General features: G+C 55.9%; 6 protein-coding genes across 6 annotated transcripts; 3 read left to right on the forward strand and 3 right to left on the reverse strand.

The window, feature by feature from the left end:
- Nucleotides 1-24: 24 nt before the first annotated feature.
- On the forward strand, nucleotides 25-1,112 carry QBC33DRAFT_451097 (uncharacterized protein; the record flags this gene model as incomplete). The annotated part of the gene is made up of 3 exons (XM_060424596.1): nucleotides 25-69; nucleotides 142-961; nucleotides 1,027-1,112. The coding sequence occupies 3 exons, from the start codon at nucleotides 25-27 to the stop codon at nucleotides 1,110-1,112; spliced, it is 951 nt and encodes a 316-aa protein (XP_060284038.1).
- Nucleotides 1,113-2,090: 978 nt separating this feature from the next.
- On the reverse strand, nucleotides 2,091-3,499 carry QBC33DRAFT_491270 (P-loop containing nucleoside triphosphate hydrolase protein; the record flags this gene model as incomplete). The annotated part of the gene is made up of 5 exons (XM_060425467.1): nucleotides 3,241-3,499; nucleotides 3,051-3,180; nucleotides 2,816-2,935; nucleotides 2,526-2,750; nucleotides 2,091-2,437 (listed from the first exon to the last, which is right to left on the reverse strand). Exons 1-5 carry the CDS (start codon nucleotides 3,301-3,303, stop codon nucleotides 2,091-2,093), a joined length of 885 nt encoding a protein of 294 aa, XP_060284039.1. The 5' UTR covers nucleotides 3,304-3,499.
- Nucleotides 3,500-3,621: 122 nt separating this feature from the next.
- On the forward strand, nucleotides 3,622-5,695 carry QBC33DRAFT_537501 (TRAUB-domain-containing protein). The gene is made up of 3 exons (XM_060427801.1): nucleotides 3,622-3,706; nucleotides 3,769-3,874; nucleotides 3,944-5,695. The coding sequence occupies exons 1-3, from the start codon at nucleotides 3,646-3,648 to the stop codon at nucleotides 5,520-5,522; spliced, it is 1,746 nt and encodes a 581-aa protein (XP_060284040.1). The 5' UTR covers nucleotides 3,622-3,645; the 3' UTR covers nucleotides 5,523-5,695.
- Nucleotides 5,635-6,042, reverse strand: QBC33DRAFT_558658 (uncharacterized protein; the record flags this gene model as incomplete). Its single annotated transcript, XM_060429897.1, has 1 exon — nucleotides 5,635-6,042. The coding sequence occupies one exon, from the start codon at nucleotides 6,040-6,042 to the stop codon at nucleotides 5,635-5,637; it is 408 nt and encodes a 135-aa protein (XP_060284041.1).
- A 2,485-nt stretch (nucleotides 6,043-8,527) lies between these two features.
- Nucleotides 8,528-10,667, reverse strand: QBC33DRAFT_578040 (3-ketoacyl-CoA thiolase; the record flags this gene model as incomplete). The annotated part of the gene is made up of 4 exons (XM_060431028.1): nucleotides 8,528-9,326; nucleotides 9,428-9,789; nucleotides 9,879-9,945; nucleotides 10,642-10,667. The coding sequence occupies 4 exons, from the start codon at nucleotides 10,665-10,667 to the stop codon at nucleotides 8,528-8,530; spliced, it is 1,254 nt and encodes a 417-aa protein (XP_060284042.1).
- A 2,317-nt stretch (nucleotides 10,668-12,984) lies between these two features.
- Nucleotides 12,985-15,078, forward strand: QBC33DRAFT_537510 (putative cell differentiation protein rcd1). Its single transcript, XM_060427802.1, has 5 exons — nucleotides 12,985-13,640; nucleotides 13,701-13,856; nucleotides 13,928-14,303; nucleotides 14,367-14,511; nucleotides 14,590-15,078. The coding sequence occupies exons 1-5, from the start codon at nucleotides 13,274-13,276 to the stop codon at nucleotides 14,620-14,622; spliced, it is 1,077 nt and encodes a 358-aa protein (XP_060284043.1). The 5' UTR covers nucleotides 12,985-13,273; the 3' UTR covers nucleotides 14,623-15,078.
- Nucleotides 15,079-15,376: the final 298 nt, after the last annotated feature.

The raw sequence follows: 15,376 nt of genomic DNA on the forward strand, positions 1-15,376 counted from the left end.
AAAAAATCCCCTTGTTTCTGTACTATGAGTGCCCAACTCGAGGAAGAGCGGAAGCAGTACGAGGAGCAGGTAAGACGCCCCCGGCCATGCTGACCCTGCCGATTTGCCGTCAAATGTCATTTCATTAACTCTGTCAAACAGATTGAGATCGTTTCCGCCTCCCTCAAAGATGACCCCGGAAATGCCGAGCTCCTCAGTCTCAAAGATGAACTTGACCAGATGATTAAGTTGCTCGACGACTCCCTTGCCGAACTCAAGCCCGCGCAGGAACCAGCTAAGCCAGCTGCGAAGGCCACCCCCACCCCGCCGCCACCGGCCGAAGAGAAATGGTCTCGAGAGAACCATCCCGCCTATAAGAAGGCAGCGGCAGCGGCAGCACCGGTGGAAGAGAAGGAGCCCGAGGTTGCCGTTGTCTACCAAGTCAACGACAATGTCACGGCGAAGTGGCTCTCGGGCGACAGGGGATTCTATCCCGCCCGCATCACCTCGGTGACTGGTTCGTCCACAAACCCAATCTACACGGTCAAGTTCAAGAGCTATGACACCGTCGAGACATTGCGTGCTAAGGACATCCGCCCCACGGCTCAGAAGCGCAAGGCTGATGGCTCGGCGGCTCCTGGCAACAACTCCTCGGCGGCGCCCATCACGTACTCTCCCACGACCACGGGCGCCGGCGCCAGTCCCTCCGGCACCCCGGGCCACCCGGCGTCATCAGCCGGCGGTAGCAGCGGCGTCGTGCTCTCCGCGGCGGCTAGCCTCTACCCGCAGGCCCAGCAGGCCAACAAGGCCGGCGACCAGGCCGGCGAGGAGAAGCCGGCAAAGAAGTTCAAGAAGATCAAGGCGACCAAGGAACTCGAGGCCGGCAAGAGCAAGTGGCAGGAGTTCAACGCCAAGGGAAAGCTGGGGAAGAGCAAGAAGAAGGATAGCATGTTCCGCACTCCGGACGGTGTGCATGGACGCGGTACGTTTTTTTGACAATTATCTCGCAGCGTGTGGTCCAGGTTTACTAATTTTCTCGTGGTGTAGTCGGTTTCACTGGCTCCGGTCAGGCCATGCGCAAGGATCCTACCCGCAGCCGTCACGTCTACCAGCCGAATGAGGATCTGGACTGATTTGGACTCTCTTTCATAGTACACGACTTTGCGGCCCCAACCTGCTGGGGAACGGTCGAACTGGTTTGGCATTCGGTATCTGGTAGAGGTCTTGGTCTGGGGTGGTCATCAGGGTTGGCGTTACGGAAGAGTCTAGCTTTCTGGTTTCTCGGACCCTTGGTAACCTCGATCTCACATTGTTCATATGGAGGCTAACATGGTCTTTTTTTTTGGCTCCCGAAACGAGCCTGGGCCATTACCCGGCTCACGCCCTCCACTCACCTCGGCATATCAGCCCTTAGGGGGTCAGGCAGGGCTGTCAGGCATGCTTGTCACTGTTGGGTCGTCGATCGACACGGATGGATTTGGGGACGTGGCTTTGCATCAATGAGATACCCATCCATCCCTTACGTGGCGTGCGGAAATCGCTAAGTTTGAACTCGAGCAGACATTCGTTCGTGATTCCACTTCGGCGACTTGACTTTCAACTCGGATGGTCGCCGCCCTCTTCCGGTCGTGGCGATCATGTTTTTAATGTTTAAGTGCAAATTTTACTCTTCCCCTGTCAATCTCCAGACTCAACTGTTCTTTACGACGTCTAGCCGAGGCAACTTATGGCCATGTAGGACTTGCAGCATTTGCAAGGCAGGTCACAGCCTCCAACTCGTAGCATAGATACCGATGAATAAGGAGCACATTCCCTGGGAATATTGATGGCCATAACATCTACCTTCGAAGCTGTAAATCCCGCCGTCGCTTTTATATAGAATAGACGGACAGGAATTGTTACGTGTTTTACAACCGTAATCTTCAGCAGCCCCATCTCGCGTAGTAAAGGTCATAAATTACTCTGTATACACAATGTTTTGCACTCCCTGGGTCCGAAGCGTATGCCTCTATCGCTAGCCTAATGATACACTCCTCCACCCGCAACATCTCCCATAACCGTACAAGCCATCCTCCCCACCCTCTCAACTCCTCCCCGGGGCGGCCCCCCCCTCACAACCCAATCTTGGCCCCCACAGCCCTTGCAATGCCCATAAACACCTCTGCCCTCTCGCTCCCCGGCTCGGAGACGACGGTGGGCCTCCCGCCCTGCGCGTCATCGGCGATAACCTGGTGCAGAGGCACGTCGGCGAGCAGGTCGATGCCGTGGTCGGCGCAGGCGGCGCGGACGCGGTCGCCGGAGCCGAAGACGGACGACGGGTGGTCGCAGCAGGGGCACCGGAACAGCGACATGTTCTGCACGAGGCCCAGGATGGGGACGTCGACCTTGCGGAACATGTTGATGCCCTTGACGGCGTCTTTGACGGAGAGGGTGTGCGGGGTTGTGACGATTATGGAGCCTGGGGGGGGTTTGTTAGTTGGTCAGGTCTGGGGTTGGTGGGAGATAGGTAGGGTATGATGGATAGGTAGGGGGTTGGGGAGGCTTACCGTCGAGGATGATCTGCTGCGTCACGCTTAGTTGTGTGTCTCCCGTCCCCGGGGGTAGGTCCAGGACGAGGATGTCGAGACCGCCCCAGTCGACTTCGTGCAGGAGCTGTTGCAGCGCCTTCATCACCATCAGTCCCCGCCACACCACGGGGGCGTCCTCGCCGACGAGGTAACCCATCGACATGGTCTTGACGCCGTAGTTGGAGAGGGGGAGTAGCTGGTTGTCTAAGGGTTCGTGCGGGTCAGCGTCTGGGGTCCTCACTTGCAGCTAACTGCGGGATCAGACATACTTGACGATAGCCTCGGCTCTTCGGACAGGCTGAAGAGCGTCGGTATGGAGGGACCGAATATATCGGTGTCTAGTATGCCGGACCGGTATCCCAACCGTGCAAACGCGAGTGATAGATTTGCTGTGCGCGTGTCAGCAAACCGAATGTCTCCCCCCTTTACCCACTCCCCGTGTTCCATGCGATGGAAGACCGGGTATCTGTATGGAGTCGGAACACAAAAGACAGGATGGCTGACCGGCGACTGTGCTCTTCCCAACACCCCCCTTGGCCGAAGATACGGCGATCACCTTGCGGACATCCCGGATGGCGCGCTTCTCCGGGAGGCCACGCTGCATGCGCGGGATGGACCCCGTCCGGGGAAGGCCCTGAGATTGGGGTTAGTTATTACTGCCCGGTAGCTTCGTCGGGGTGTTGAGAGCACGAACCAGGGGATTCTCATGGCGCAAGATTGGTGATACTCGGGACAGACATCGGGGGCTAAGTCTCATGTCAAAAAGTCCACCCTTTCACACCCGAGTTTTCAGATGATCCGCCGTGAGGAGTAACTGGCTAATTAACCAATAAGGCTTGACTGCAAACTTGAAATACAGGTAGATGCTTGATATGTTCTTTCAATGACACTGGGTTCCATAGAAATCTGTAATTGCATAGCATGCGGTTATATGAATATAGATAGCAGTGCTATCCTTGACTACGGATGGACGCAGCGGCACTAACAGAGCCACCTATTCTGCCTCATTTCACCGCTAAAATTTCCAGTCCCCATATCCGCATCTCCAAATTTTCGGGTGGGGCATTCTCTACACCTTTTTTATTCCCAAAGATCAGCCATGGCGCCGGGAAAACCCAGTAGCAAGAGGCTCGCAGACCTGGAGGAGCGGCCGGTGAAGGGTACATATGCAGTGTCAGCCCCATTACCGACCCGAGCGCAAAGCTGACGAGAAAACAACCAGATTACGATCCCGAAGGCGATGCCTCTCAAGCCACCCATCTAAACGCCAGCGAGAGCGGCGAGAGCGAGGATGAGTTTGCGGGAACAGAACATTACATCTCGGTCGGGTATGTGCAATCCCCCCCCCCCCCGGGAGGCCATCGCGCTAGTTCTGTGAGCTGACATCATCTCGGCAGGACGAGCAAGCTCCGCCACAAGGACGAGGAGGCCCTAGGGCCGCAGTACCGCGGGACTCGGGTGAGCCGCGCCGCGCTCGAGGAGAGCGACGGCGAAGAGGAGGATGACGAGGCTTCGGATGACGACGACGACGACGGCGAAGAAGGCGAATCCGGGTCCGAGCACTTCGACGACCCGGACGAGGCGGATCTGGAGGCCGACCAGGACCCCGAGGGTGAGGACGCCGAGATCGAGAGCGATAATGCTCTCGGCGAGAGCGATGCCGAGCGGTTCAAGGACTTTGTGTTTAGGGGGAGCTCGCAGCCGCGAGCCGTGAACGGGAAGCGCTCGACGAGGAAGACGGCCGCCGATTTCTTTCCGTCGTCGGATGGGGAGGGCGAGGATGGCCGGCCGTCTGGGGATGGCGCCTCAGTGTCTTCTGATGATGAGGGCCCCGAGGTGTATCGGAATGGCGCGCGTCTCTCTGATGAGGGTGAGGGTGAGGACAGTGAAGGCGAGAGCGTGGATGACGACGACGACGAGGATGACGATCAGGAGGACGGATCGGAGGATGATGCCAGTGAGGACAATGGTGATGGGGATTCTGACGATGAGAGAGCCGAGCTGCGCAAGATCATGAGCGAAGGCCAGAAGAGCATCCTGACGACCATGTCAAAGGCTGCGAAGGCGGACGCTGAGAAAGGCGCTGCGGTTCGTGAGCAGCGCCGTGCGTTTGACTCGCTCCTGAACATCCGCATCCGTCTGCAAAAGGCCCTCGTGGCCGCGAACTCGTTCAATGTGGTCGACGAGGAGGAGCTCGCCGATGGGAAGGAACCATATGAAGCCGCTGAGGAAGCGGCCATCAAGCTATGGAGCTCCATCGACGGTTTCCGGCGGACCTTGCTGCCAGAATCGGCCAAGGCGAAGGTTGGCCAGAAGCGGAAGCGAGACGTCGATGTCGAGTCGGCAGACCAGACTATCTGGGAGTGCATGGAAGAAACGGAGGAGCTTGCCCTCGCACATCGACGGAAGGTCTTGGACAAGTGGTCAGCCAAGGTGCGAAGCACCATCGCTACCGCAACCACCAGAAGGCTCGGCCCGGCAGCATCACAGTCCCTAGTCTCTATCCTCGACGATCAGCTCCTCAGCACGGACCGGCTAGTCAAGCGCACGCGGACCCCCCGCTCGTGCGCACCCGCCCAGGCGGCGAAGAAGGTCGCCGAGGACGCCGCGATCTACGACGACGCAGACTTCTACCAGCTGCTGCTCAAGGAGCTCGTCGACCAGCGGACCATGGACTCGGCGTCCGGCGGGGGCGGCGGGCCTACGGTCCGGTGGGCGGCGCTCAAGGAGGCCAAGACGAGGAAGCAGGTCGACAGGAAGGCCAGCAAGGGCCGGAAGCTGCGCCACACCGTCCACGAGAAGCTGCAGAACTTCACGGCCGCCGAGGATCGCAGGAGCTGGGAGCAGGATGCCATTGATCGCTTCTTCGGCACGCTGTTTGGCCAGAAGATGGAGCTTAAGGAGGGCGAGGAGTCGGATGAGGAGATGGGTGGCGCGGGCGCCCAGGATGAGAGCCTGAGGCTGTTTGGAAGCTGAGCGGGTTGACGAGACGCTCCCCCAGCTCGGTGTTGGTGTATATATACATGGCTCCTAGGATATATACTTAACTATCTATATATTCATATTTGCCGCCCTTAAAATGCCAGGGTCATGCGCTCCGCAGCCCAACCAAGCCGGTCCCCATAAGAGCAACGAAACACACAACATGCACAACAAAATGAAACGACGGGCCGCCCAGGACCCGCGTCTGCCGCCGTTGCTCGGCCCCAATCCCGATCCCGCGGTGGATCCTCACGAACGCCCTCCGCGCGGGCCACAGGTGGTACGACGCCACGCCGAGGGCGACCAGGCCGGTGGCGGAGTCGAGGCCCGGGCGGGCGAGGAAGAGGACGCAGAGGATGTTGGAGGACAGGAGCAGGCCGCCGTAACTCTGGAGGATGAGCCTCGCGTCGTCCGAGGCGGCCGGCAGCTGTGCTTCGGGCTTGCAGATGAAGGAGAGGGCTGCGGCTGTCTCGATTATGGTGTGCAGGAGGAGGGGGAGCTTGGCCCAGAGCATTGTTGCGTCACGGTGGCGGGTAGGAAGGCTGGTGATTCTGTTTAAAAAGGATGGGATTTTGGGCATAAAAGTCGTCTGTCTGCTTAGAAGAGCCAAGATACTGTTGCTTTTGGTGGCAGAAAACCGTCCCTTGCGAACCCTCAAAAGCGCCGGAAACTCAGATTGTTGGGGGCAAGGACCTCTTCCCTGCCGTGCCTGCCAGCGTCAGCCCACTCGCCAAGGCATCAATCACCCAATCCACTTGCGCGCGCACACCTACACACACATACAAGGTGAGTGCAGCCCTCAACGCCTAGCTCAGTCGCCCGCAAGCCTACTATATCTAGAATGCTTTCTGATTAAATTTCACATAGTATTGTTTTTCATCTTTGCGTTGCCCATTTTCAACATATCACATCTTGATATCTCCCTTCTCTTTCGCCGCCAAACACCAACCCTCTATCATGGCAGAGAGGCGCAGCATTACCAGACGCCATGGAATGATACTTCGCAACTCGATAAAAACAAGAATCACATCCTGGATGTTTCTGCCCGCAGAGATTCGCCTCATGATCTTAGAGGCAATTACGCATCAGAAATATCGTGGCTGGGCTTCTTTGGCATCTGTCTGCAAAGAATGGCAGCTTTTTATCGAGAAGAGAACTTCCACCAGCTGAAGCTACAAGTATCTTGCCTTGATGAATCTCAATGCACAGTCATTTGGCAGAGGGAGCTCGTTCGCTATATTCAGCTCGATATTGAGCTACGAAAATATACATGCCGGTGTTGTGACTTGGAAGAGTCAGATCCCTGGACATTATCGAATAACTCTGTCATTAGAGACGGAATCTGGAAGCTGTTCTCTATTCTCAGCACCTGCAAGCCAGCGAATGCCTTGACGTTGGAGCTTAACGCGCACTCTCCCAGCGACTCGAAACACTAGTTCAAGAACTTTATTTTCGTCTCTGACAACGAGGGTGATGATGAAGCTGCAACTTCTCTACAGGAAGTTGGCGACTTTTGCTCTCGGTGGCATGACCCAAAGCATGGCTGGAGCAATGGCCAGCAGGTTGTGACTCCTCCAAAGCCAGCTATACTACGGCTTTCGGAATCATTAGCCTACACTTTCGAGAGGAACTTCCTCGAGTTCACACAATTACATGCTTTATTATACGTCGACAACTCCGTCGTTTGCTTCACCGCCAGGCACTGCAGCTTATCTTAGACAAGCTTTGTCGATTGGAACATATGATCTACGAACATGGAAAAGCTGGTGGAGAAGGGCAATTGACCAACGTATGTGTTTATATCTACAGCATTTCTTGCCTTACATATTCAACCACTAACGTCTGTATTGCAGACTTCCTACTCTTGGTTCAAAAACATCTTCCCAAAACTCTTAAGAGATTGTCAGTATTTGAAGATTTCAACGACAATCATGCTACAGCGCTAGCCAATCCCGAATCCTGCTGGTAGATACTACCCGCATCGTGGATCCTAGAATTGGTGCGGCCTTTGCCTTTAGAAGTCTCGACTTTGAACAGCTTTCTATCTCATATATGGTCAATGCCGAGGATTTCTTCCAAGCTTGTACGCGAACCTGGACTTGGCAGCACCTACAGTCTCTGGCGCTAACATCGCAACTCCTACAATCCACGGGAACTCGTCAGAAACTTATACTCTGCTATGTAGTGCTAGCGTTGCCGCACTTCAGATGCCTAGACTGCATACTTTGGTGCTCTGGAATGGCACACAGGGGAATGCATGTGCATTCATATATCATACGGATAGATACTATGCTTATCTTACCTGGCGCAGTACGTGGGATCTAGAGCTAAGCCCTTGTGTGGTAAAGGTGTGGCAATGCGTTGCCTTCAAGTTCCGTTCGTCTGAGCTCCAGATTGACAAGCAGAAATCCAAGGTGTTGTTGGGTCCCATGGCGATGCCATCCATCATTTGGACTGGCCTTGTCAAGTGGTTGCTCCTGCGTCCCCATGGCAATACGGAGGGAGGGAGCCCAGTGAACAACATAAATAGCCACCCCTATCAAAATGGATTCCACCTACTATTTCCGTATTCTTTCCTCTACCTACCTAATGACTTGAAATGGAAATCAGGCTGGTCGGTGTGACCTGGCCAAGTCTAAAATGCACTGCTTTTTCATTTGGCAGTCGCGCCTTCCAGGAGTGTTTATCCAAGTAGTCCTCCTTCCCTCGACAAGATGGTAATTGAGGCAAGGGCGGTGTTGACGACTTGTTCAAATGCCAAGAGAGTATTTCAATAAGATGGCGGTCCTTGAGATGGAATTTCAATGTCTGGCTACAACCTTCAGATGAATTTGGAAAACCAACTTGCACCGGGTGGCAAGGCCAGACGCGGTTTGAGGGGGCAGCAATTATCATGTGCATCGTCCTTATAACTGACAGATATTGGGCGAAATGAAGGGCCAGAACCGCTTGGACTACCTATCCTATTCGTACAAACAAAAATATGGTACAATTTGTATTTACTCAGCCACCCAGACAGCCGCCATACCCATGCCGGTGCCAATGCACATGGACGTGACGCCGACCTTCTGACCCCTCCTCCTCAACTCATACAGCAGCGTCGAGACCTGCCTCGCGCCGGTGCAGCCGAGGGGGTGGCCGAAGGCGATGGCGCCGCCCTTGGGGTTGATCTTCTCGGCGGGGATGCCCAGCTCGTTGGCGCACCACAGGCACTGGCTGGCAAAGGCTTCGTTGATCTCGAAGATGTCGACGTCGTCCTTGGTGATGCCCGTCAGCTCGAAGACCTTGGGGATGGCCTTCCAGGGGCCGATACCCATGAGCAGCGGCGGCACGCCGGCGATGCTGGCGGCGACGAACTTGCCCAGGATCTGCTGGCCGAGGCGCTCGGCCGTGGACCGCTTCATCAGCAGCACGGCGGCGGCACCGTCGCTGATCTGGCTGGCGTTGCCGGCGTGGATGCTGCCGTCCTTGGCGAAGCTGGCCTTGATCTTGCCGAGTGACTCGGCCGTCACACCGGGCCGCACGCCGTCGTCCTTGTCGACGACGATCTCGCGCGTCTCGCCCGACTTAGGGTCCTCGAACTTGACCTTCAGCGGCGCGATCTCCTCATTGAAGAGCCCCTCCGCCTGGGCCTTCCCCGCCTTCTGGTACGACGCCGCCGCGAAGGCGTCTTGTGATTGTCTGCTGATGTTGCGGTCCTTGGCCATCTGCTCGGACAGCACGCCCATGGGCACCTTGCAGTTGGCGGCCTCGGGGTGCGACTCGAGGAGCTCGGAGAACTCGGATACGGCGGCGGGACTGGACGCAAAGAGGTGTCAGTTTACAATCTGACCAGGTAACACACTCGGTGTCGGATTCATCTGTCCGATCCTTGGTTGGTGGAAGGAACATGTACATACCCGTATTGCTGCGACATGCTCTCAACGCCGGCGCCGATGCCGACCTCGATCATCCCCGCCTTGATCTGGTTCGCCACGTCGACACAGGCCTGCAGGCCCGACGAACACTGCCTGTTGAGGGTCCGCACAGCGGTCGACTCCGGGAACCCGGCAACCAAGCTGGCCGCCCGCATCTCCGTCGCGCCGCCGCCGGGGGCGAGGACGGTGCCCACGCAGATGTCCTCAACTAGGCTGGGGTCGATCTTGGAGCGGTCGATGACCGCCTTCAGAGCGCCGGCCATGAGGTCGGAGGCGTGGGTGTCTTTGAACCCGCCCTTGCCGCCCCTCGTCAGTGCTGTGCGGAGGCATGCTGTCACGACAATCTGAAGAAAGCGGCATGTCAGCACGGGCTACCCGGAGAGCCAGAGCGGTGGACTGGGAGTTGCCAGCAGCGAGTGGGCGTTCAACTTACATCGTCGGGGTGCTTCTCTAGGATCTTCGCCTTGCCACCAGTGGCTGGCAATGAGCCGCCGAGCTGGCTACCAATTTGAGTAAGTCTATCCAGGGCTGGATTGAACTTGTCAGTCTTCATCCCAAGGGGAGCCACGCGGGTTCGAAACTACCTACCACCCATATTGAATGATGTAGAGAAAACGAGTAGATTCAAGGCGTGAGAAGAACCAACAAACTTAGATTTGAGAGATGGAGGAGGGAAGTCTGGGTCTACTGGTAATTAATAATCTGCGAGAGCGCTTGAGCTTAGAATTCGACCTCGGGAATCTTTTTAATACACCCGTGTTGCTGGAAGTTCAATCACTAATAAGATGGAAGTCGCCGCAGAGCAAGTGGGCTTGAAGATGTGCAGGTGATGTCAGACGTGCCGAGGCATTACCATTGTGGGTTTAGCGCAGTTTTAGTACATTTCTCCACATCTCTTCACATGCCAAACTCTGTTGACTCGGGTGGTGGCGGCTAGGGGCCCCTCATTGTCTTGAATAAAGGTATATTTTCCGAGAGTAGTCAGGGCGAGACTACGAGGGCATCCTTGCTTTAACTCCCACTCACCTGCAACCATGTTCACATGCTGTTGCCAGAAGGCCAGAGGTGGTGCTTATTAACCAGTAAGCTAGACTCTGTTATGCATGTTCGAGTGGAATTCCTTGACATTGTCGCCATCCATTGATCAGCTTAACCCCTGCATTCTGTTTCGGCAACTCGGTATGCAATACGGATACCCTGAGACACCTATATCCTGACCCATGCCAACTTCCCACCTTTTCAGCTATCCACAGCTACACCCAGCCGTGATTAAAGTCTCAGCAGGGGCCGTTAACCTGGAGCCAAATCGAAGCCGAGGCCGCCGGGGTCCCAGGCTGCCGTTGAGCATGCCGCTAGTAACCAGCCCTTGACCCCCGCCTCCCGATCCCCCGCCCCCGTCCCCCGGCCGCTTCACCGTGGAGACTGCGATGGGGCTCGTGAGCATAGTCATCTCAGTCCACGTTCGCTGTTAAAGCGAATATATGCCTGTCTGTTGCTCCTTGCGCTTACCTCCTCATCTAGACGTATGTCGCAGAGCCAGGACAACCGTATGAATCTGATACCGGCAACGAGGGCCATCTGGATGGGAATCATTTCCTCCCCGAACCCTGTCGCCTGCAGTTAATGGTCAAGTATACGGTCTGATCCTCCGCCCATACTCGCTTCAGGGGTGAGAGCAAAGTCATAAGGAAGCTAGCACAGCAGAGATTCGGCCCGGCCCAACGATGTCGTTGAGCTTCAAAACCATCCAAAGGTTTTGATGACGGGATTGTGTATGGAGTAGTACTCCCCTTGTTCGGTGGTGTGCATGGCCGGCGAGGCATAGCCCTTTCGTTCCGGTCAGGTGCAACTCGCAGACTTCAGTGCTTGTTTCTTTGCGTGTGCTTCCGTCGGGCTCTAGCAGTTGCGTCTACTTTTACTGTTTGATACTTTTGGGGCTATTTCAATGCCGAGGAGAGTGATGTAGGTGTGCCGAGCTTCGCCAAGTCAATTTGGGCTGGGTTGCTTTCTGACTAACTTCACGCCGTTTCTAATTCTCCATCTTCTGAGAAACCAAGTGGTATCAGCCAGACGGGGCCAGAGTGGCCTGTTCTAGCGGAATTCGTCTTCCCAGCGACCCAGCTGCATTGCCTAGAATCAGCGCCGGAAGCGGCTGACATGGTAGGGGTGGACCTGTTGGATCAAAGTTCGCTCACGGCAATGATGGAGGGTGTTAGCCAACTATCAGGTCTGGCTAAAGGTGACGGCCCCAACGGGATGTGGAAGTCAGAATGGGTATCTGAGAACAAAGCCGAAGGGGAGGATGTAGGGGCGAATGAAGATACGGCGAATGACAGCTTCAGCTTCACATGGCGCAACCGCGTAATACAGCTGGTTGGCTTGCTTTGATGGCTTTTAATCGACTTCGTCTTTATGAAGGCGCTTGTCATTTTCCGAGTCCTCTGCCTTCCCAAGCTGCGAAGCGAGGGTGTGAGCATCTGCTGAGCGTCCAAACATAATTAAAACGGGCAGAAACGAGAGACTGCTGTCAAGCGGCACAGCCCATCTATTTCTACTGTCTACGTCCCACCGCCGCCAACAGAGTCGGCCCTCGTCTGTGGCTAATCGAGGCTCATGAGTCAAATATCGAGTGATTTCGAGTCATCAGCCTGTTCCATGGGCCATTTTTGCGACGAGGATTCGACCTCAACTCCTTCTTAAGGGATGCGAGCCTCAGCAATCTAGCGGCGGCGGTCTATTTTCTCGTTGTCGGGGACGGTTTAGGGGATTCGACCACCACATCTACGGTGGCTATACCAAGCTCATCGATATCCTCAGCGAGTATATCGTCGACACTCGGTGCAGGGCCGGGGTTGTCATTGTCCAGTCCGCCACTTGTGACACTTCCTCCCAGCGCCAGAGTCACAACTAATAATGCTGTAACCATCTCCCAGCCGACTGGAGATTCTACAAATGGAGCGGCTGCCGGTCGACTTACAAGCATCAACTCTACTGGTCAGGAGACGGCCATAGCATCACAGCGACCAGTGACAAGCCCACAGATTACCGGCGGACCTGTCGTAGGTTCCGGATCGGCAGGGGGGAAATCTGTGGAGATGGGGGTTGTCTCGACGACATTGACAACAAACCCCACAGACATCAAGCTGCCGTCAAGTGAAAGTTCAGATCGACGCCTGGCAAACAAGACCGGTGGCCTCACGGTGACTGCCGCGGCTGGGAGGGACCCAGAGCCGGTGTTGGTTGCAGCGGCTTTGTTGGCTATCACCGCCGCGATTTACTGGACATTCTTGTAGGGCGGGCTGCAATAGACAGGGGGGTAACATTGGCGTTGAGGTTCAATATAAATAATTAGGTACCTACATCCGTAGCAGGGCGAATATCAAGGAAGGAGAACCTTGCGTCTCAAAAGGGATGCCAGACAGACCCCACTTGGTTGCAAAGTACCCGCGTACCCCCCTCGCACGGACATCTTTCGGCGATAGGTGTGGTGAGATCCGTGTGAGATCCGTGCCCTGCCCTCGAACCTACCAGGCGAGAAAGGGCAAGGCAAGGCAGGGCGTGGTAGCTCTCGACAATTGTACAATCTTTCCGCCTTCTTTCAGCCACCCGCGACTACCAACGAGCCTTCCTCTCCATCGCCAATCATCACAGGTGCACTTTGCTCATGAAACCAAAGCCGGGAGCGGTGCACCTCATCCCTGCGAAAGATTGAGGCCCGTCGATTTGCCAGATTGACCATTTCCCCGTCTGGACCCCTCGTCCATCTCACCGACATCCACCGAATCCACCGCACATCGCACATCGCACCGCATCGGAGCTTGAGTCACGATGATGCCCAATCCGCACGTCTACGGCCATCACCAGTACAATCCCCAGGCCGAGTCGGCATGGATGCACCAGCAGACCAGCCACCAGCAGCACCACGCTCAACAGCAGGCTGCTGCCGCGGCCGCCTCCGCTGCCCAGCAGCAGCACTATAGCCGCATTGCTGGCGCGCATAATACCGTGAATGCCCTCAACGCCGCCCACGCCCAGGATGGTAACCTCGAGAACCCCGTGTCGGAGGACAACCGGCGCACCCTGGCCTACATCGCCGACCTGTTGAACGAGACCACCAGAGAGGCCGCTCTTTTGGAGCTCAGCAAAAAGCGGGAGCAGGTCCCGGAGCTGGCCTTGATCTTGTGGCACTCCTTCGGTATGTGCGACGGCATATCACCCCCTCCCTCCCCAGGCATGCTAACGTTGGGCGTTGAAGGCGTCATGACCTCGCTGCTCCAGGAGATCATCTCGGTCTATACCCTCCTCAACCCGTCGCAGCTCACCGCCGCGGCATCCAACCGAGTCTGCAACGCGCTGGCCCTGCTTCAGTGCGTCGCATCACACAATGAGACGCGCACCTTGTTCCTCAATGGTATGGTTGATGACCATCCCCTCCCTCACCTCCGCCCAGATGAAATGTCTGCTCACCGCCCGCTGCTCCAGCGCATATCCCTCTCTTCCTTTATCCTTTCCTGAACACGACGTCCAAGTCCCGACCATTCGAGTACCTCCGCCTGACATCCCTGGGAGTCATCGGGGCCCTTGTTAAGAACGACTCGACCGAGGTCATCAATTTCCTCCTCACTACCGAGATCATCCCGCTCTGTCTTCGCATCATGGAAACCGGTTCGGAGCTGAGCAAGACGGTCGCTATTTTCATCGTCCAGAAGATCCTCCTGGATGACAATGGCCTTAACTACATCTGTGCTACATACGAGCGGTTCTATGCTGTTGGCACCGTTCTGAGCAACATGGTCGCCCAACTGGTCGAGCAGCAGACTGCACGGTTGCTTAAGCACGTCGTGCGCTGCTTCCTCAGGTATGTTGTCGCTGCCATGGGCTCCTCCTAAGTACCGTAACGGAGGATGCTAACTCTGCCTAGACTCAGTGATAATGCGCGAGCCCGCGAGGCGCTTCGACAATGCCTTCCAGAGCCACTCCGCGATGCCACCTTCTCCTCGGTGCTCCGCGACGATGCCGCCACGAAACGTTGCCTGGCCCAGCTGCTCATCAACCTCTCCGATAATGTTGTAGAACCTACCAGCGGCCATCCTGGAATTTAAGGATCGTGTTTTACAAAGAGTCGGGCTAACAGCATGAAATAGGGCAAGGATTGGGTCGATCGCCCGTACAGATAACTGGGGAAGTGTGTGTGTAGCGGTGGGCGTGGTCTCGGCACGAAGTCTTGTTTTTCTTCTTCATCAGATACCCATCCGCCAGGCCAGAGTCGACGCACTAGCTCCTGGTTCGGAGGAAAAAGTTGCAGAGTTAGATCAGGCTGGGAAAAGTGGTGAGGGACGGGAGGGAAGAAAAGGGATCCATAACATACGGCGTTGCTCGGCGTTTTATCATGCTCCAGTTACTGTAACAGAGGGGGGAAGGCATGGGAGGCGAGGCTTCAGCATAGCACCCGGAACGGCTTGTTATTCCAGACCTTGGGAGTTGTCTATTATTCATAACGCTTGTACAGATATGTAACGCTTGTTGTAGATAGTTGGGTCTGCGCTATTATCCATAGACCCAAGGGGCTGCCTGTATTACTGAGGTTGGCGGGCTGGACGCTGAAGTTCACAAATCCATCAGTTGTATCTCCGCTTGTCGTTTGTCGTTTGATTGAGCTCCTTTGAACCGTTTGCAGAAGTATGAAGTATTGACGAGGGAATCCTCTCATTCCGGGAGGGCCGTCATTGTTCTCGAAGGGCCAACTCTCGACGCTCTTTGTCGTCTCGTTCCCCTTCCCCTTTCTTTGTCGACTCTCCAGCAAGATATTTCCCCATACCTCTCCCTCTATTACCTTCCGCGTCTCTCATCTCTCATCCCTCCTGCCTTCTTCTATTTTTCTCTTCCTAGTTCTCGTCCCAGCCAGTGATACCGCCAGAACCAAGCAAGAGC

The sequence above is a fragment of the Phialemonium atrogriseum genome (genome assembly GCF_030411735.1).
Source record: "Phialemonium atrogriseum strain 8032-3 unplaced genomic scaffold QBC33scaffold_11, whole genome shotgun sequence".
NCBI classification, from domain to species: domain Eukaryota; kingdom Fungi; phylum Ascomycota; class Sordariomycetes; order Cephalothecales; family Cephalothecaceae; genus Phialemonium; species Phialemonium atrogriseum.